Source organism: Halichoeres trimaculatus, unplaced genomic scaffold, assembly GCF_033239565.1.
Source record: "Halichoeres trimaculatus isolate MK-OKI-2021-1 unplaced genomic scaffold, fHalTri1.1 fHalTri1_scaffold_13, whole genome shotgun sequence".
NCBI classification, from domain to species: domain Eukaryota; kingdom Metazoa; phylum Chordata; class Actinopteri; order Labriformes; family Labridae; genus Halichoeres; species Halichoeres trimaculatus.
In genome coordinates this window covers 26,503,190-26,524,592 of record NW_027437191.1, presented here as the reverse complement: position 1 = coordinate 26,524,592, position 21,403 = coordinate 26,503,190, and the positions used below count along the sequence as shown (strand labels likewise).

General features: G+C 39.0%; 2 protein-coding genes across 2 annotated transcripts; one reads left to right on the top strand and one right to left on the bottom strand.

Annotated features, from left to right (window-relative positions):
- Positions 1–12,654: 12,654 nt before the first annotated feature.
- Positions 12,655–18,202, bottom strand: pex3 (peroxisomal biogenesis factor 3). The gene is made up of 12 exons (XM_074684564.1): positions 17,975–18,202; positions 16,599–16,730; positions 16,316–16,397; positions 16,167–16,210; positions 15,939–16,060; positions 15,754–15,820; positions 15,613–15,667; positions 15,378–15,516; positions 15,226–15,296; positions 15,029–15,151; positions 14,652–14,748; positions 12,655–14,162 (listed from the first exon to the last, which is right to left on the bottom strand). Exons 1-12 carry the CDS (start codon positions 18,045–18,047, stop codon positions 14,079–14,081), a joined length of 1,089 nt encoding a protein of 362 aa, XP_074540665.1. The 5' UTR covers positions 18,048–18,202; the 3' UTR covers positions 12,655–14,078.
- Positions 18,203–18,655: 453 nt separating this feature from the next.
- On the top strand, positions 18,656–21,379 carry adat2 (adenosine deaminase tRNA specific 2). The gene is made up of 6 exons (XM_074685482.1): positions 18,656–18,959; positions 19,343–19,447; positions 19,796–19,946; positions 20,031–20,137; positions 20,331–20,403; positions 20,732–21,379. Exons 1-6 carry the CDS (start codon positions 18,864–18,866, stop codon positions 20,758–20,760), a joined length of 561 nt encoding a protein of 186 aa, XP_074541583.1. The 5' UTR covers positions 18,656–18,863; the 3' UTR covers positions 20,761–21,379.
- The last annotated feature ends 24 nt before the right edge of the window (positions 21,380–21,403 follow it).

Here is a 21,403-nt window from a genome sequence, read left to right as displayed (position 1 = left end):
CAAGAAAACTTTTTACTTTATCAGTGCAGTTACAAAGCGCTATGGTTTGAAACATGACATCAAGCAAATTTTGTCATAGCCGGCTATATGTAGTGCTATCGGCAGCCTGGTGCTTTGTCTTATCTGTAGGCTAACGTGACAACAAGTAAACACTGTGTGTTTGTAAATACTTTGTTGGCTGTCTATATTTAGAGCAGATGACAGCCTGGTGCTCTAAGACATGGCTGTAATGTGTAACATTAGTGAATCCTGGTCTACCAATCAGAGCTAACGTAACCTCACTCTTCATTTTATTGATAGACTCTCAAGTTTGAACAGACCACTGCAGAATAACTGCTGACTGTGGGTTTGATGAACATTATCACAAACAGTTTAGCCTGTGTTAGCCTTTAGCTCGGGCTGTATCACTCTCCTGTTTATTTTTCTTCTGCTCTTCTGTCCTTTTTCTGTCCGACAGTTAGGACCCTGTGTCCACAATCACTACAAAATTAATCACAGAAATCGTTTTCAGCAAAGAAAAACACAGATCTCTCTTCTCACTACTAAACTTCGTCATTCGGCATGATGTTGTCATAGAGACCTAGACAATCTGGTCCTGCTCAACTCGATCAGGAAGCTGTAAAGTAACAATTAGAAATGACCTGTAACCTGTAATATTGGTGCTAATAATCTTATTTTAAAGTGTGGATTATGATTAGGTTTATATCTAGAAGGGAGACTTTTGCAAGATCACTTTCAAACTCCTCACAGTTCCTTTAGCAGAAGAAAATGTTAAAATGTTTTATGTTATTGTTTTTATCTTTCTTATCTCTTATTCAGTCTGTAGTTATGGGATGTTGAACCCTGATGTGGAGTCTTGACACACTGTTAATTTTCGAAATAAAACTAAATTTCAGAATAAAACTACATTTACTGACTCCAAGCTGTTTATCACATTATATACTTAAAATACTCAGTGATGATGGATTTTCTTATTAGCAGATAAAAACACAATTCCTGAACTCTGAACTCTAGCAGACTAAGCGCTTCCTGCGCAGGTCAGGCGCTTGTATGATGTTGAATGTGAGAATGTAAGTTTCTCTGAAAAAGACAGTAATCAGGAAGACATGAACCACATGTGCACACACACGCACACAAACCACACACACGTGCCAGTTGTGTTGTGTGCAGAATGAGGAAGCAGCCGTGTGGAGTTTCTGTTGGCATCAGTGATGAGAAGGACTCTGAGTTTTACTGAGAGATTAGGATAATCTGACATGAGGCAACAGGGGAAGAGCAGAGAGCTGTACACACACACACACACACACACACACACACACACACACACACACACACACACACACACACACACACACACACACACAAGCATACATTTGTTTCATTTTCTCCCGCCTCTCTGATGGTGGTTAATTAATCTTAAAAATAAATAAAGGATTAGAAACAGCAGACTTACTCTGAAATATAAACAAAGAGAACAAAAACCAAACACTTTTCCATTCTCTGAGTGTGTTTGTTCATGTTTTGATTTATTTGTCTCGTTTTTCATTGAGATGTTGTTCAGGGGAAACCCCTACTCTAGATAATTGTTTTACAGAGCATTAGTTTTTAAAGTCTACAGAGCTCAGACAGCGACGGTGCAGGAAAAAGTCTGTGTTTCAGAATTAATGTGTTGATGTGTCTGGACACTGAGGAATGTGTAACCTGTCCACGGGTTTTTTTTTCTCTCTGAGCCACGTGCTCTATTTTTTCTCTCTCTCTTAAATTTAAATTCAAAATGAGCTTCATTGGCATTCAGATTTTTATTATTATTTTTTTGTGTGAGCGTGAGTTTTTTTTCTGTTAACTATGAAAAACATGTTGCCAAAACCAATGTATGGATAAAATGATTGAAAAACACATCAACAGCCGCACACTTCATTAAGGAAATAACACATGTCCATTAAAACAAGAAAAAATAAATTAAAATATAAAGAAATTAAGGAAAAAAAAATTCAATGAACTATATTTGCTCTCCCACTTTCTGTCTGCCCATGATGCGTTCAGGGACTTAATCGTGACGTTGAGGAATCTAAAGCTGTCTTGTTGACCTCACAGCTTGTAAACGCAGCACAACACAACATGCCTCTACACATTTCACAGCTGCTGCCTGTCTGGCTGCACGCCTCACCCACTGCTTCCTCACTCCCTTGCTTCCTCTCCTTGCTTCCTTTCCTTCTTCCTATTTCCTCTGCCTTTACTCTTTTGTTCTTTTTACTTTCTTTCACATTCTTTTTTTCTCTTTCTTCTTCCTTTGATCTTTCACACATTTTTCATTGTCTTAATCTCATTCTTTCTTTTTTCTCTTGTTGTTTCTCTGTTTCCGCACTCTTTTATCACCATATTCTTTCTTTCTTTCTTTCTTTCTTTCTTTCTTTCTTTCTTTCTTTCTTTCTCTTTCCTTTCTTTCTATTCCCCTCCTATCTTTTTTCTCGTTTTTTTATTTGCTTTTTCTTTCCTTCTTCTTTCTTCTTTTTCTCATTCTTTCTTTTTTCCTTTTGTTCCTCCTCTTTTTTCTTTTTTTTAGTTTTCTTGATTTTTCCTTTTTTTTCTTTCAGTTCTTATGTCTTGTTTTTCTCTCCTTTTTTTCCTTCTTTCTCTTACCTCATCCAGTATATGCCTTTTCTGCACAACCATAGTTTATATGTATACTTATTTATTTATACTTATATGTTTATACTGATATTTTAATGTACTCTCAGAGTCCACAGTAGAGAAGGAGTCACAGTGAGGCTCAGTGAAGCTGTAGTTTTTTTCGGGACATGTCAGATAAATCTTCAGCCTTGAAGCAAATTTTTGATCTGTGTATTTCTCAGATGTGTGTTTCCAGATGGGACACCCTGACATGTGAGTGGAAACAGATCTTTCCTGTGTGGGGTTTTTGGTCTTCATGGAAGTTCCTGCAGCTTTTGTTGAGCCGCTCAGAGAATGAAGCAGGTTCACATACCTGAGCTACCTGAGCTACCTGAGCTACCTGCAGGAATCTACTCCTACTGTTTGTTTTTCTGCAGCCGTCAGCGTTCAGAGTGTGACGGCTGCAGAAAACAGAGGCATGAGTCATGAGTTAATCTGTTGATGTATTTGAATGAGGCTGTAATCACTTCGTCAGCGTGTAAAGTCAGTGTTTGATTCTCCTGCAGCTCGGCCCAGTTCTCAAACACAGACTGAGGTAAACACTTACATAAGGAGACGAGCAAACTGTGTCACCAAGGGGACATTAAACACAACTGGAACACACACAAACACACTCACTTTGGGCTTCAAAGTAGACTGATAACTTAATAATAACTGATTAATGCAGGTTTAGAAATTTTATCATTGTCTCCAGTTTGTTTATTGTTGATGTTGTTTGTATTATATATAATGTTCATTGTATTTATCCATGTTTTCTTTCACACCTTGATTCTCGTTGATCCTTATTGTACTTGTGTCAGGAGCTTAAAATAGCTTCAGGATTTCTTCTTACTTTCTATTTTGGATGGACTCCACCCATCCTACATTTTGTATGGTTGCTATGGTGACAGTGAAGGGTTTGTTGTTGTTGTTGTTGTTGTTTTCTTACAACACCTTTGTCTCAGGTGGATCTTAACTCACAGACAGGCTTAAATTACCTCTTGAAGAAACCTGCAGGAGTAAAAACAGAGCTCAGCTCCTCCTCCTCCTCTCTAAACTCACAGTTATTAAACTATGAGCTGAATGTGCTCATGTAAAGATTTATAGAGGCACTGATATTTCCCATAATCCCCCTGGCAGCTGAGCAACTCATTCAGAATGAATTGTGTGTCAGCGGCTGCCTGACGGAGGACTTTGACTGCAGCTCCTCCAACCGGCATGTTTGTGTTTACACGGCTGTTACCACGGTGACAACACCTTCACGCCCTACAGACACTGTGGCACGCACAGAGAGAGACACACATACAGAGGGGAGAGACATAGGGAGGTGTAGGGAAACCTCAGACAGGCCACGTTCCATTATGAAACTTCACACCTTTGGTTCCTTCTGTTTGATATCTTCAACTTTTCATTTCCTCTCAGTTTTTATTGACTTTTTTTTCCATCACAAACACAGGTTTTTATGTTTTACTGTGATGAGTCAAAAGAGCTCACTGAACTTCAATCAGCAAACATTACAACTTAAACACAATGTTTGATCTAATTTCCCCACAATTTTTTAACTCCCTTAATGTTTTTTTTTTTAAGATTTGCTCTTTATATATATATATATATATATATATATATATATATATATATATATATATATATATATATATATATATATATATATATATATATATATATAAACTTTTAAAAAAAAATGAAATTGATAATTTAATTTGAACAAGTCTTGGGTTTTTCCATTTTTTTCTGCTAGATTTATGTATTTTTTTTTTATTTTGTTTTATTTTATTTTATTTTTTAAAACTTTCACTGTTTTTGGGTTGATGGTTATGATTTTGCATAAAGATGTAAAATTCCCATATTATTATTTTTATTTCCCAATAAATATTATTTCATTTTCTATTATTTTATTTTATTCCTATTTTATATTTTACCCAAATTCAATGTGATCAGACTTTGCTGGCTGCAAAATGGATGAAAATGTTTCATTTGAAAAACACAGGTGATGTTTGTGCAGATGTGTATTTTAGTCCCTTCAATGATGTAAGTTTTACCCCAGCATCAAAACTACTTTTAACTTGTTGAGATTTCATCTGAGAGTTTTGTTGAAGCCAAAAATGAAGAAGAAAGGCTGAAAAACTCACACAACAATCCTAAAAAACCTCTCTGTGATTTGGTATCTACACATGTAGAATAACAAAACACCGTGAAGGTGCCGTGGAAGGAAGCAGAGTTCTGAAATGGGATGCGTCCCAGGATTCCCGGGCCCCTTGGGGCCTTCAGGGCTCAGTGTGGCGTCACAAAGCTCAGAGACTGTTCTGTTATTTTTAGCTCGTGTGTAAACACCGTCTAATGGCCTTGGCAGCCGATACGCATACACACACATAAACACACACCTGTCACGCACACACACACACTTATACACACAACCTGTTTTAAATGTGTGTGTGACGTCAGAACACTACACGGATCTCTTTTTGTCTACGAGAGGAGCTGGCTGTGTGTAAAAAGACATTACATCACAGCAGACGTGTCAGCGTGTAAATAGAGTCGTAGTCATTGGAGACATTTCTGGGTCAGCGGCTAACATTAGCTCCTGTACAGTACTCACAGAAGAGTACAGTATTTATACTTCTTATTCACTCAGTCATCATTCAGGAGGAAAAAAAAGAACTGAGTACTGATTAAATACTGTACGATAAGAGGATCTATTTAAAGAGGGGATACCCAACAGTCTTAATAAAAGCTTTACATCATGTTTAAGATATATTAATGGGCAGTAGTTTCCCTTTAAAGGTTAAAATCTCAACAGTCTGTTGTGTTACCTTTCAAAGTAAGAGCACACAAACGCAGGCAGCTAACACCTGTATGACAGTTTAATGTTTGGTGTAAACACAGAATCTGATTTGATGAAGAATATTCATCCTGAATTGGCCTCACCTGGTTAGGACACACCCCCTCTTTTAAAACATTTGTAATACGCCTTTAAACTCATGTTTACATCACAGTGACAGCAGCTGAGAGTGTTATAACAAAGAAATCCCAAACACTGATGGCTCCTGTTCAACATCCATTAGTTCAGCAGAAGTAAGCCTGCTTCCTGGTTCCAGCTGTGATATCAGATCATAAACACACACACACACACACACACACACACACACACACACACACACACACACACACACACACACACTCTCTCACACACACATGTGCTCGTACACTGTGTGAATTTCCCTTGAAAACCTGTGTTTTGCTCTGTTAATGATGACTCAGCACGAACCTTTCCCAGCACTTCACACTATGTTTGTTTACTTTCCTCTTCCTTGTTCTCTCTCAATCTCAGGTAGGATGACCTTGCAGATCTCAGGCCCCAGATCCAGCAGCCAACAGGTCTCAGACCCAGTAGCTCTCAGGGCTCAGAACCAGCAGACATCAGGCCTCAGACCCAGTCATGTGAGCATGTTTACAGCTTCTATAAAGGTGTTTCATCACATCATGGCTGTGTCTGAGTTAACTTTATGTAAGTATGAATCATTCCAGCTGAGTCATGGTGCTACAGCACGTTTGTTGTTATTGTTGTTGGATCTGATGAAATCTGAGCTCACTTCATGTAAAGTCACTCTGAGAGCTTAGGATCACTTTACCTCTCATTGCCAATCCCAAACATCTGTGACATACTGAGGCTGAGGTCCTGTAGGTCAGAGTGAACCAGTCAGATTAAAGACATCTGTTCTCTAAATGATGAAAACAATGTTTTACTAGATCAGATAAAGTCAGCTCTTACAAACTTAACTCTGGAAAGTTCCACGCTGTGGGACTGATAAAGGATTATCTCATCTTAAATACATATTAAAAACATTAAAATGTTGGAGGAATCCTTCCTTCCTTCCTTCCTTCCTTCCTTCCTTCCTTCCTGCCTTCTATCTATCTATCTATCTATCTATCTATCTATCTATCTATCTATCTATCTATCTATCTATCTATCTATCTATCTATCTATCTATCTATCTGTGGGTCTGTGGGTCACTCTGGACCAATCACAGTGCTCAGGTGAGATGATGACATCACCCCCTGGATCGGCAGTGTGACCTCAGCCTACATCATCATGAATTCCTAACGAGCTGTCTGAGAGCAGCCAATCAGAGCAGAGCTGGGTTATCAGGTAATGAGGCCTGACAACTCACAGCCAATCAGAGTGCAGCTCACAGATTAGTGTCTGGTGGGGTTTAGAGCCAATCAATAATGGATACACACACTAGCAGGCACACACACGCAGGGCCTGAACGTGCCCTTACTACAGTTACAGTAAGTGAAGAAGAGAGATGCAGAGGATGGAGAGAAGAAGTGAGAGCAGAGAAAGTGAATATGGAAGAGGGAAGGATGATCTCAGAGTTTATGATTCACTGATGTGAGTCACCAACGGCTTCAAACACTGAAAGATGGAGTCAGATAAAAACTCACACCTGATCCCAACTGTACCCGATCAGCTGATATTAAGTCTTAGCTGACTGGGTGCAGGGTTTGTTTTTGTTTTGTGTTTTTGTCTAGATTTGTAAAAGACTGTGGTAGCATTAAGCTAGCTGTAGAAATTTGAACCTGATATCCAGGTGTTAAATTCTTGATCCTAATTGGTCCAAACCTCTCGATGACTATTTGTTTGGCTAAAACTGTTAGCTTCTGTAAGCAACATAGTAACAGTATGATTCAAAATTTAGCAACTTTTTATCCTAGGCATAAACAAAGTGGCTCAAACTGTTAGCCCTTGCTAGCTTCATATTCGCACACAATGTGGCTAAACTCTTAGCTTCTGTTTCTATTATTGTCATAAATAATTGTGACTCAAATTGTTAGCCCTTGTTAGCTTTATAGTCATTTTTAATGTGACTAAAACGGTTAGCTTCTGTTTGTAACGTAGTCAACAATGTGGCTCAATCTGTTTGCTCTTGTTAGCTTCATAGCCATTAACAGTGTGTCCCAAACTGTTAGCTCTTGTAAACAACATAGTCACAGTGTGATTTTAACTTTAGCTACTTTGTATCGTAGTCATTAACAATGTGGCTCAAACTGTTAACCTTTGTTAGCTTGATATTAATAACTAATGTACTGTTAGCTTCTGTTTGAACCATAATCATAACAACGTGACTCAACTTTAGCCCTTGTTAGCTTCAAAGTCATGAACAATATGGCTAAACTGTTAGCTTCTGTTTGTATTATAGTCATAAACAATGTGGCTCAAACTGCTAGCTTGTTAGCTTCATAGTCATTAACAATGTGACTAAAGCTGTTAGCTTCTGTAAGCAACATAGTCACAGTGTGATTCAAACTTAAGCTACTTTGTATCCTAGTCATAAACAATGTGGCTTAAACTGTTAGCCTTTGTTAGCTTTATATTCATAAAAAATGTGGCTAAACTGTTAGCTTCTGTTTGCGTCATAGCCATAAATAATGTGGCTCAAACTGTTAACTTCTGTTAGCATCATGATTGATTGATTTTATATCAAATTTTTACAATAATGGATGAAATATTATTATTATATTATATATTATATATTATTATAAATACTTTTTTTCTTTTGGCATCTCATGACTTCCCAGGAGATCAGGACCCACACTTTGGGAACTTTTGCGCTCACTCAAATCACTGTCCTGTGTTGTTTTCTGACATACAGTGTTTTTATGTATTGTACCATATTGAATGGTATCTCACTTTATTAACAGGAATAAAGAAAGATAAAATAACTTCTACTATAAAAGGAATTCACTGTAGGTGTAATTTAAGTATTTAAAGTAATAGCTTCAAGCTAAGTTCTGGTTTAAATAATCCTGATATTTGTTCTCTAACCTGTTTGTTTCCTGGTGATGAACTCAAATTGACCTGTCTGTTCTGGTACACCCTGAACCTGGAACTGGATCCTGCTGACTCACTCTGTGTTACTAAAATAAAATGTTTTGGAACAATGACACACCTGTCATGATTTCACAGATCTTCCCCTTCAGTGGGAAAACTCACTCTTAGGGGAAGTTTCAGACCAAGGCTGCTGTGATAAGGTAAAGATGCCAGCTCACTCATCACATGATCGAAGTCACGGAGTCCCCAAGTCACTCAGCAGGTTTCACTTCAGGCCCTGTTTGACTGACTGATGCTGTGATCTTGCTGCTCCTCTCCTGAAGCAGCATCAGATGGGGTTACCTGGTCGTGTTAGGTTTGTTGTTCACCCTGGAAACTAACGGATTAGGGACAGAGAAGGGTTTCTGTGTCCTGTCCTGTGTGTCGACACCAAACAAACACCTGGCTGTGGTTGCTTCAGTTACCTGTTGAGGCTCATGGTTACAGACGCTGTGTGTGTGTGTTGTGTAAACGTGTTATTTACTGTTCTATGAGCTGTGAGCTCTGCTGTAACTCTGTAACTCCCATGTGTGACCCACAGCACGCAGTCGATGTGAAGGGGATTTCTGGATGAGTTATTTCACCTCTGACGGATCAGAGATTCCTTATTCACACACAGGTTTCAGGCCCAAATTTACCAGAGTCTAATCCTTCGCTCAGGGATAAAACTGTGTTTTTTTCTGCTTGAGACCAGAAAATGAGTCTTTGTTGGTTTTAGCGCCCACTCCAATCAGTACGTCATTAATAGGATGAAATGTGAGTGGGTGGGGAGATTTTTTAAAAGAAAGTAGGGGAAGCTCCAGGAAAAGGAGGGAAACCTTACGGATGTCCAAAAACAGAGAGTTTAATCCCAACAGTCATTTTAACTTGTTTGGACTCTTGGTAAGACAGCTTCAAGGATGCCTCCCTATCCCTCAGAGCAGACCCAGAGCTCAGTGAATAGATAGTGCACCTCTTCTGGTCTGGAAACCCCTCGGTATCTTCCAGGGGGAGTTCGGAAACATTGTCAAGGACATCTGGATCTTTGCCTCCACATCCTGACCTCTGATAGGCAGATGGAAGTGGATGGATAGTGATTAGGGAGACTGAAAAATGACAGATGTCTTAGAAGTGAACAATTATTTTCAGATGATCTGATTAAATTACATTTCAAGTCTTTTTGGATGTTCACTGCAAATAACAAATCTTATCAAAAGTTTTTGTCTTATTTCAGTAGAAAATGTCTTTTTAGACTTAATATGAGCCACATTCACCAGACCAGTCCAGAAAAAAATGACTCATTTCAAGTTATTTGAAGACCAAAATGAGGTCTAAATTGCTTGTAACGAGTAACAAAAAAAAAAAAAAAAAAAGGCAAATGGAACAAGGAAAAAAAAAGCTTGAAACTAGAATAATGTCTTAACACAAGTAACTTTTCTCATATTTCATTGGCAGTTGTTTTTAACTTATTACAAGCAATCCAGACCTCATTTTTGTCTTTAAATAACTTGAAATAAGACATTTTTTTCTGGACTCGTCAGGTGAACGTGGCTCATATTAAGTCCAAAACGACATTTTCTACTGAAAATAAGACAAAAACATGGGATGAGTTTTCTTTTTTTTTAAATATTTTAGTAGGAGACTAATCAAATGCCTCGAAGATAAATTCTGTAAAAGCTACTGGTTGGTGGTTCCCAAAGTGGGAGTCTTAGGCTCTGATTGGAGGGCTAGAAATGCCCTCTAAAACAAGTAACTGAATAAGTACTTTTTTTACCTCATTAACTAATTTTTTCACTCTTTCCAACCAACTCCAGTGTCATTGTTGTCTTTACATATCTTGAAATAAGACATTTTTCTGGACTTCTCTTGGCTCTGATTGAGTCTAATGAGACTGTTTTTAATAAAAATAAGACACAAACACTTGTTAGATTCCTGCCTTTGCAGTGAAAAGTTGAGATTTTGATCTGATTTTTGCTGTGATTGACACTTGAGCGGACTTTGACTTTGAACTCACAAACATCCTTGGGCATTGGAGGGGATTTCCATCAGTGTCAGAAACAATCTTTGACTTCAGATCAGGAACAAAGGGCTCAGTGACAGGCGGTCACATGATGCAAACTCATCTCTGGACCTGTTTCTCCAGCAATGACCGTGACTCTGTTTGACAAACAACCCGACCACGCACCATTACTCAGCAATAAAAGCCTTGAAAGGAACAAAGCTGCTACTCTGCTACTCTGCCACTCTGCGTGATCCAGCGTGTTTATACGGGTCCAGATCTATTTTTAGACTCCAGAAGATTTTCTCCACACAACACAGACAATACACAAAACATAATATCCCACACAGTTCCTCTGTCCAGCATCAGAGCATCAGCTGAGGAGTGTCTCAGTTTCTGAGTCTGTACAGGAAGAAATCATGGAGTCATCAGCTGACGAAGCGAGAGTTCAACTCTGAGGAAAAATACTGACATCACACACACTATTACTGTTAACCATCAACAGAACGATCTGTGTGTGTGTGTGTGTGTGTGTGGGGGGGGGGGGTATCAAGGCTATTATTAGTCATAAAACTGATGGAAACTCACTCAAATTATCAACACACTTAAGATAAAAATGTGAATTTGAAAAAATAAAAACTACAAGTAAATGAAAAAGCATGGTGAATGTTCACAAAACTAAGACGAAGAAAAGCTTTAAAATGTGTCTTCAGTTTTTATAGGAGTGAAATAATGAGTGAGGGAGCGGTGACTTGGCTGATCTTTTGTGTTTTCGATCTTTCTAAATGCTTTATGTTTGTTATTCTCTTCTCTTAATCACACCGAGTTTACATTTGAATGGTGTGTTACAGTCCAAATGCATGATTGAACTGAATAAATAGTGTTTATTAAAGGATGGGGACAAAAAAGTAAATGAAGGTTAAACATCACTTTACTGGGGATGGGTACTGAATTAGGTACTTTTATAGGTAACTATCGCATTCTGTCAAAAGTACCGGGTATCAATTCATGTAAAAGCAAAAGGTACCATGTTCAGGTACCTAAATGCATCCCTGTGACTGTGAGGGAGTGGAAAGAGTAGGTGATTTTCCATGCTGGACATGAACACAGCATTGCAAGGTTATATAGTGAAGAAGAAACATGTTAAATTGAAAATCACTGAGATTTTATTATTAAACAAATTGATATTTTTTACCACATAAACACAATACTGTTGAGTACCGATACCAATTGCCAGGTCCGGGCTTCGGTGCCGTATCGTTTCAAATGTGAAAGGTACCCATCTCTAGACTTTACCAAGTCCGGTTTTCAGACAGTTTTTATTTTAGGTTTTCCTGTTTTTGAAAATAAAATAAAAAAAGATTAAAATGCAGAAAATATGAATCATTATTGTGTTTACTTGCTTGCAATATATACCTTCATCAATGTAGCTTTAAGAAGAAGATATGGAAAGTTTTTTTTCCCCCTTGACTAGTTAGAAGAAAAACGTGATTTTACAACTCTCTTAGCTGTCAAAAATCAAAAAAGACAATCAAAACCTGCCGAGTGTAACGAAAATAAAAAAAACACACATTTATCACCCCTGAACAGAAATCTATTTCTAGCAGTGAAATCAGTAAAAATTAGCCCTTTAAGAGGAGAAATCAGAGTTAGTCACAGCCGTTTGTGTCTCTTTTTAGGATTCCATGAGTTAAACTTGTTTTGAAAACATTTCTATGTAATTTTTCTAAAAGGTGATGTGATTGAGCTCCCAGGAGTATGGTTCATGAATAAATAAAGTTTTTACACAGAGGCAGACTTCATCAGGTTTGTCTGTGAGAATTTGCCCTCAGGTGTGCTTTTATTTTGAAATTTTCTTATTTATTTTCCCTAAGCTCATGAATCAGTCATTTAAAGATGACTTCATCCTCAGGTGCATGGTGACTCACTCATTCTCACAGCCTGTGGATTATTTTCCAGGATCAGTGGGCTCTAATCTCAGTTTATCCTCCAGTGAAACTGTTTGTGCTGCCCCCTGTTGACCAAACATGGAACTGCAGCCAGCCTGAAGCATCTAATCAAAACATACCCCCTGTGCCAGAGAATCAGTGGTAGTTTTTCAGAGTGAGGGAAACAGAAACTTGAACAGAAAGTTTATGAAATCAGGTTTTATGTTTATTATCTCTTCAGTAAAACGTCCATATCAGACGTCATGATCTAAAAACATAACTTCTGTGAGTATTTACAGCTTTACATTCTCACCTGACGGTGTGAAGACATGTAGGAGGAGCTCACGTGCCCTCACATCAACAGTTAAACAGTTAAACCTTCTTCTTCTCAGATCAAAAACAGGACCAGATGTCTGGAGACAGAACCCAACATTTCCCATCACACTTTCCCCCGATTCTTCACGTTAAACAAATAATCATTAGTCATCATCCTCGAAGGGTGTTTTTCCCTTTACAGAAACCAAAGTGAAGCAAATCAACCGTCATACATAAACACACACTGGATGAAACAGCAAGAAAATAATGATAATTAAATAAAGGAGCGGTCTGTTTCTCTATCATGTGCTCTGGGTTTGATGTTTCTGCTGAGATAAATCTAAAATCAGCTCGACTTTACAGAATTTATGGATCATAACGAGCTAAAGAAACTTTAAACGGAAGGAAAAAGATCAACATGATTCAACAAAACTTTAACCGTGTTTGATGAGAAATTTCAGATGTGCTGCTACAGTCTGAATAAGCGGAGTCTCTATTTGTGCACACAGAGTGACACCTTGTGGACAAAACAAAAACTACAGGATACAGAGGAAATCAGAAACTGGTACAAACCGTCATCTAGAATCTAAAATTCGAGGTTACTTTGAGTTTAAATCTCTGGTTTCTGGTTCATGTGTTGTTTTTTTCTCTGATCTCTGAAAACAGAAACTCTTCCAACACCAGGTGAGACAGGACAGGTGAGAATTTACCTCTAGTCTTGGTTAAAGTCCTGAATCAGTTTGGTCTCAGTTAATAAAAGAAAAAGCTGTTCTTCAGCACATTTAACCAGCTCCTCACTCTCATTAGTCTGTAATTATTACTTCTTAATTTCCACAGCTTCAAATAAAAAACCGAACACTAAAATAAAAAAGAAAGACATCACCATGTTTAGAGTATCAAAAGAGGGACAAACTTTGATGAAGAGAAAGAAACAAACTCTCAGCCGTCTCAAAGTGAACAGATATAAACTCACCACAGCTGATAGAAAACAGGAAACTGATCCTTAAACTGACCTGGATCCTCTTCTGGTCTCAGTTCTGCTCTCTGCGTTTTCTCCTCTCAGGGTGTATAAATCCACTCTCTGTAAACTACTTCTCCCATGATGCAGCAGTGACACAGTGAGTCTCTCCTTCTGTGACATCCCGCTCAGAGTTCAGTCAGGGTCTGATTCTTCACCTCCACAGAGCAAGATGTCTCCACAAACCAGAGGAAGAGAGTCTCAGAGAAGAGAAGAGGAGATTATAATCCAGAGGTGTTACTGTTCCTGTTATAATCCCTCTCCTCCTCCTCCTCTTTATCCCCATGATCAAATGATTCATTTCTGAAGCTCCTGCGGCGTGCTAAAGCTTTCATAGACATTGGCGGCGAACTCTTTCACCTGTTCGTTCATCAGCAGGTCCTAAAAGACAAAAAAAAAGGGGCTTGAGGGTCAGTGATTTAACGATTTGACACAATTTAAACTGTATTGTTTTAAATTTGGTGAAGATTTCTCCAAAGTCTGATGAAGAATCGGAAATATCAGCTTCAGCTATCATGGTTTCAATACAAGAAAAAATAACTGTTGGGATGATACTTTTGTAAATACCCTATTGTTAGATTTATAGGCCTTTTAAAATCAAATTTAATTTAATCTTAAAATCCCTGAACCAGAAAGTCTTGTTTTTTTGAGTCTTAGAAATAAAAACAATGTGTCTGTACGGAGTGATAATCCTGCACACAACAGTCATGGAGCACAATAAGTCGACACCAGAATCAGAAACTTACACAAAGAAGTTTGACTTTAAACTTTCAGGATCTGATCCTGTGAGATAAAGCTTTGAACAGGTTTAAAGAAATGTGAACAGGTGTGAACAGGTGTGAACAGGTGTGAGATTTTTGCTGGTCTCACCTGAACAAAGTGACTGGGCGTCTCGCTGCAGATAGTGTTAATCTGACCGTTCATGATGGGGATGATCTTCGCCAGTGGGAGGCTGACTGCAGACAGACTAAACACACACAGATACACACATGCACGTTCAATGGCTGTTTTCTGTTAGAAAGTCATAGAAAATCTGTTGAAAACAAAATAAAGGCACTCAGAGAAAAGAGGTGAGGGATGAACAACGTTTTCTTTCACAATGATAAATATTCTTTCTCAAATTTCTTGAGGAAGGATTCATGCAATCTTGTTTCAGGAGTTTCTGGAAGACTGAAACCACATTCCTAGTTGATAAAAGTAAAGAGAACAATAACAAAAGTGAGTGTTTTGTTAGTTAATCAGCTGACCTGTCAGGTGCAGACTCTGGGGCAGAGTCTCCAGGAGGTGGGCGGAAGAACTCGGCCAGGTTGTCAAGAAGACGAGAGAAACCTCGGTTCAGACAGACGCTGAGGACGGTGCTGAAGTCTGGGCTGGAGGAATCACACACACACTTTAAGATACAGAAACACACACACAGACAGACACACACAGGTGAGAGATTTACCTGTCCAACATGTCCCTGGTCTCGTTTAGCAGTCTGATGGTCACAGCGTCGTTTTCCGTCAGCCCACAGGCCTGAAGACCAGAACAGAGGGAGGGGTCAGACAGACTCTCAAAGACAGAAACACTCAGATCTGTCAGAGCATATTGAGCCACCTGATCGGCGAGGGCGTTCTCGTCGTCAGCGAGCATGTACCAGGACAGGGGTCGCTCTGATCCGGCCTCCACCACGGCTCTGATCCAGTTCAGCTGCTGCTCCAGCTCCAGCAGAGACAGACTCTGCTTCAGAGACATGCTGGTGACAAAGACACAACGTGGTTAACCTCTAGACTCTCTTATTCATCCTCCATAGGCAGAGGGTCACCACATCATCAGATTATGAACTATTCACCTTCCCAGCGAGCTTTGCACTGCTCTCTTCACCACGGTCATTAACTCTGTCAGACCTGGAGACGGACACAGACACACAGACCAGTCAGCACGGCTCAGAGACTCTATCAGAGGTTTTAATGTGTGCTCCAGTTTGTCTTACCGTCTCCCAGTAAGTGTTGGATGCTGGAGAGGTACTGTTGCTGGACATCAGGGGGCGCCAGAGGAGCCTGAAAAACAAAAACATTTAATTCAGGCTGAGACCTTCAGCTCTTTTTACACTCTACTGAAAGCTCCAATCTCTGAGTCTAAATCAGCGAACAGAGGCTGTAGATTGAGACTCCTCACCGTCGAGCTCTTGCCCACAGAGTTGTCCAGGTACAGGTATCCTCCGATGATGTTCAGCTGGACTCTGAGGAGAACCACCAGCATGCAGGTGCTGTACACGGCCACGATGGTCCTGGTGAAACCTGATCAACACAACAAGATCCATTCACGTGTTAAAGATGAAAAATAGAGCAGGTCTGCAGCTTTTACAGGGCCATTGACAGCTGATGGATACATCTGACAACTTACTGATGATCTTTAGATCCTCCCAGATTTCAAGCTTGTTGGCTGGTCTGTGGAAAAGAAAACATCATCATCATTATCGACATGGCGGCAGGCAGTCATAAACTGCACAAATAACATATTAATCTAAGAGCAAAAAGTCACTGTGGACTCACTTGGTCTTGAGTAGTGCGGTGAGGCTCTCTGAGTTGAGCTGACTGACGATTGCTTCTTTCAGAGGAGGGAGCATGGACAGCACTGAAACACACAAAAACAGATGAAATACTGATGTTAAATACAGAAGAGCGTTTCATTTAGTCATGAAACAAACTATCAGAGCATTAAAGACATTTCTGAAATGGATTAAGAAGCACAGATCCTGTTTGAATAAAATCCTGAGAGACTTTAAGTAGCACTCAAAGTGGTTTTCAGAGACCATAGTCCTGACTGGTGTCGTACCGGTCATGTTGCAGGTTCTTTGGTTGCTCTCAAAGTGAAACTGCCGTCTGGCCTGAGCGATGTACTCCGTTGCCTCCTTCTCCTGCATATCCCTGATCTTTTTCTGAGCATATTTACCCAGGAAGTAGACTCCTAAAGACGGGAAGGACCACAGACAGGTGAGAAACCGACTGACAGAGAAGGACAGAGGGCATGAAGGGGACCGTTCAAACATTACTTCTTACAACATTTTACAAATAATCACTGGATAAGAAGTATATATGTTGAAATATTGCCGTTTTTGTAGAGCCACATGACACAGACCTGTATCACTGACTACTCAGTGCTTTAGTTTATCCAACATAAACCCTCCTTCTCATACTAAAGGAGCTTATCTGAGTTCATCTGCTGACAGCAAACTTTCACAGCTGCTGTTTAAAAAAGATGCTGAGGTTAGCCTCTTACTTATTACAGCTTCATATTCAGGAGGAACCACTACAACTGGACTCCGCAGAGAGTCTGCAGACAACAAAAGGATGATTTCACTGCTTTTTCCATCTCTAGACCAACCACACAAGACCAAATCTTCTTAAATCTGGTCTGAATTCATCTAGAAAGCCTACAGAGGTGAAAAGCAAAGGAGTAGTTGTTTCTTATATCTAAAAAAAAAAAAAAAGAAGAAGAATGAAGGTTTCCTGAATCTGAAAGTGTGTTTCAAAGATACTGCAGCCTCTCAGTAGAATGATTTAGTCCAGATCTGGAAAGTCTGGGTTTTCTGGTTTTAGAAAGGGACCTGGTCTGATGCAGTCCCTTGCAGTGAAATCACTTTTTTTTGCATTCCCACAAACAGATTTAATCTACCTTACTACCTTTGTGAAGTCTGAAGACTGTCTTAGATACCCAGACCAGAACTAGGTTTTGAGGTTCAGAATCAGGACCCATTATAGTTCCACGCAACAGTTCAAACGCTAACTTCAACGGCATCTGTTTTAAAGCACATAACATCAAACTTCTAGCAACATTAAAATGTACCAGACATTAACAAAACATAAATCAAGCTGTAAATAGTCTTATTAGTGGGTTAAAACATAAATATATCACCAACACAACACTTTACTGTAGCATCAGGTGTATCCACTGGTTTCTTAAATCAATGTTATCACCAGATTAACTGTTATAAAAAAACACAGCAGTGTAAAAAATATATATCTAGGGGTTCTAGGGAAATAAAACATATGAAGAAGTTGAAATATGTGCTGTATGATTCGTACCGAGTTTTTAATTTTACTTTAAAGCACAAGTGTTGATGATAAAAGTGAGTAAAGTACATTAAGTGAGTTAAAGTCTGGAATGTTGCTGCAGTGAGCGGCTAGCTGCGGGCTAACACACACAGTTACCTCCGATCAGAACTCCGCTGAAAATAAACTTCCTTTTGTGTCGTTTGATAAAATTCCAGGCGGATGAAAACATCCTCAGACTGTCAGATTGTCACAAACTTCAACTCAAACCTCTCTGAACTTTGAGCTTTGAGTTGGTTAACTGAGAAACATCTGAAGACCGAAGGCTAACATGCTAACTGTCAGAGTGATGAGTTAAGTGAGACCAGATGAATGTTTCTTCTTCCGGCGGACATTTCAAAATAAAAGCAAATGCTTTCGCTGCATGACTTGTCTTTTACTTAAATTTCTCCTTATGTCTGTTTTAATTTTAATCATCAGAGAGGCATATGCTTTATAAATAACTTTTTTTTAGAACTGCAATCAAAGAATTTTCCAACCAAAAAGGTTTTTTTTTTTCTTTTTTTAACTTCTGATAGATACGACCCAAAAATCTGATCCAAAAGTTAAGCTTAATGTCTATGGAAACTAACATAAGTAGAAGTTTTCCCAAAGCTTTTTATTTTGGATTTAGTTTGAAATTTGCATGTATGGATCTCGACTCGAGAAGCTTCTTCCTTGTTCGTAAAATAAGGATTAAAATAACGAAATAACTAAATTTTATCAAACAAACGCACAAAGAATTAAACCTTTATTTTGTACGAACACTTTATTTCCGGATTATAAGTGATAACCTGGGTTAACTGACGAATCGTAAACAAGAGAGCGCGTGGAGTTCGATTGATAATGTCTAAATCGGTCCGTCCTGTATTATCTTCCCCTTTAGCAGCATGGAGAGTGGATATCAGAGAACAGAATATTAGTCTATGTATAAAGAAATGAAATTAAATCTTTAATCATAGGGGGGAGAGTGTACCTGTTCGTTAGTTTACCTGTAGCAGAGATAGTGATGAGATCAGAGGAGGGCGCTGAGGCTGCTGGGGAGGAGAGTTTCTCTCCAGGTGAGGAGGAAACAGAGGGATGGATGTCCTCTGCTTTCGACATGGTGAGAGATGAAGCGTTTAAATATCAAGTTTTATTGAACTGAAGTCCCTTAGTCCGTGCCTAAGTGTCAATAGTGTCATGGATGATCAGATTTTTAAACCATGGAAAATTTTACCTCTGAAACGTGTTGATTTGAACGCTTTTGGCTTATCTGTCCTAAATTCTTTTCAAACAATGTCTATATTAGAGCAAACATACCCAGAAATCTTCTATAAATGAAAAAGAATGAATAAACATTCAATTATTATGAAAAGTGCCAAATATTTCAATTTTTAGGCCTTTATTTTAAACAGTGCCTGTAAAACGTGATATTCTTTAGAAAGTAGTTGTGTGTCTCTGCATTATGTTTCTGTGTGTGTTGAACCTGCTGTGATGTGTCTGCAGGCCAAAGATGCTCTGCAGAACGGAGAGGTGCCGGTTGGATGTCTCATGGTTTACAACAACCAGGTCATAGGGAGAGGAAGGAATGAAGTCAACGAGAGCAAAAATGTAAAAAAAAAAAAAACAAATCAAGAAAATGACCTAAAGATAGAAACTTTAGAGTGTGTTTCGAGTAGAAATCAGTGAGTTTACGAACCGTATTCTCACAAGTAATGTGAGTATCAGTTTGTTGTCTCCATATCACCTGAATAACTCACTGGGAAAATTGTAAACAAATATTCTTTTGCCTCACTTTGTCCTTCTTCAAACTTCAAAGGTTTTGTCTCTCAGGTGAAGTTAAAGGAGACAGTTTGGGTGCTGAATCATGCAGAGATGTTGGTTTTTGCAGCTGAATCATCTCAAAATGAATCATAGCTCACAAGTTTTGCATGGTGTGTGTGTGTGTGTGTATGTAAGGCCACTCGTCATGCTGAGATGGTAGCTTTGGATCAGCTCCTGGACTGGTGCAGCAGTAATAACCTGGATGTGAGCAGTGTGTGTAAGAGGACAGCACTTTACGTCACCGTGGAGCCGTGCATCATGTGTGCTGCGGCACTGAGACTCGTCAGTATCCTTCACCCACCTCTGTGTATCTGTGTGTGTGAGTTCTGTGTCTGTTTGTATCGTTGGTTGTTCCTTCACTGTCTCTCAGACATCCCCCTGGTCGTGTACGGCTGCAGGAATGAGCGGTTTGGAGGTTGTGGGTCAGTCCTGGATGTTTCTTCTGCAGATCTTCCTCAAACTGGAACCAGATTCAAGGTCTGGTCTCTGTTTGTTTCATATTTCCCATCAAGCGTTGCTGCTATGTTGGTGTTTGTTGCACACTCTGCTCAGAGGATGTTTCAGCTACAGAGTGAAGCTCTGGACTCTGAAGAGATTTGCTCAGCTCTAACATGGCTGTGAAACTGGTCTGTGGGTTCATGATTTATTTGACATGTGTTTGTGTGTTCAGACTGTGTCAGGTCACAGAGCAGAGGAAGCCATCGAGATGCTGAAAACTTTCTACAAACAGGAGAATCCAAACGGTGAGCAGAGAATATCTTTTTCCTCTTTCGCTTCTTTTGCATTTCTACTTTTTTCCATCTCACATGACCTCTGGCTGTTATTATGATTTCATAAACTTTTCCTCCTTTTTTTGAGGGTAAATTTCTCTCATTATTTTTCTTTCATCCTTTCGCTCAGGTCTTTTTAACCCCTCCTTTCCCCTCTGTTCTTTAGCATAGTTTTTGTCATACAGATATTTTATGCACACACCTCTTTTCTTTCATGCTGTGCTTACCTTTCCTTTTTTTCTGTGCTGTGTTTTCTATGTATTTAAACTTTTGTCATTATTTCTCTTTTATTCTGTTTCAGCTCCTAAGCCCAAACCCAGGAAGGACTGAGCGTTTCTTACCCAATCATCTTTAGAGATAAAGAATTTTATAAATAATTGTTTTGATCTGTTTTTTATTTAATAAACAACTCTTTGAATAAACTTTTTTTTTGTTTCTGTAAGTCTTTGCTGAACCAATAGTAGTTGTGTGGTCAGACAGGCAGCAGGGGGCGCAGTAGACCAGCTGGTGTTTGAAATTACACATGCCTGATTCTGAAGTTTGTAACACACACACTCACAGTCAGACTTCATCACTTTAACTTGAACTGGATTTGATCCCTCCATCTTTTCCACTACATCCTTCCTTCCTTTTCTCCTTCCCTTTTACTCTGTCACCTGTGCTTCCTCTTCTTCTTTTCTTTTCTGTAATAGTTTCAGAGACAGATCATCTGTGTGACATGTTCATCTCCCTTCAGAAATACCAAAACCTGAGCATCCATCAGGTGTAGCATATGTACTAAAGCAACAGACGTCTCAATGGTGATGAAACGTGAAGACGGAGTTTTTCTCACCTTACTGAAACCCTTCAGCAGCCTAGCTTCAGATCCCTCCTCATTCAGCTTCCTCTGAACAGAAAATGAAGTTTCATTCAGATTTCTGACTCCACGGAGTTTGTTTTTTTTGCTCAAACTTTATTTATTTAGTACCAACAT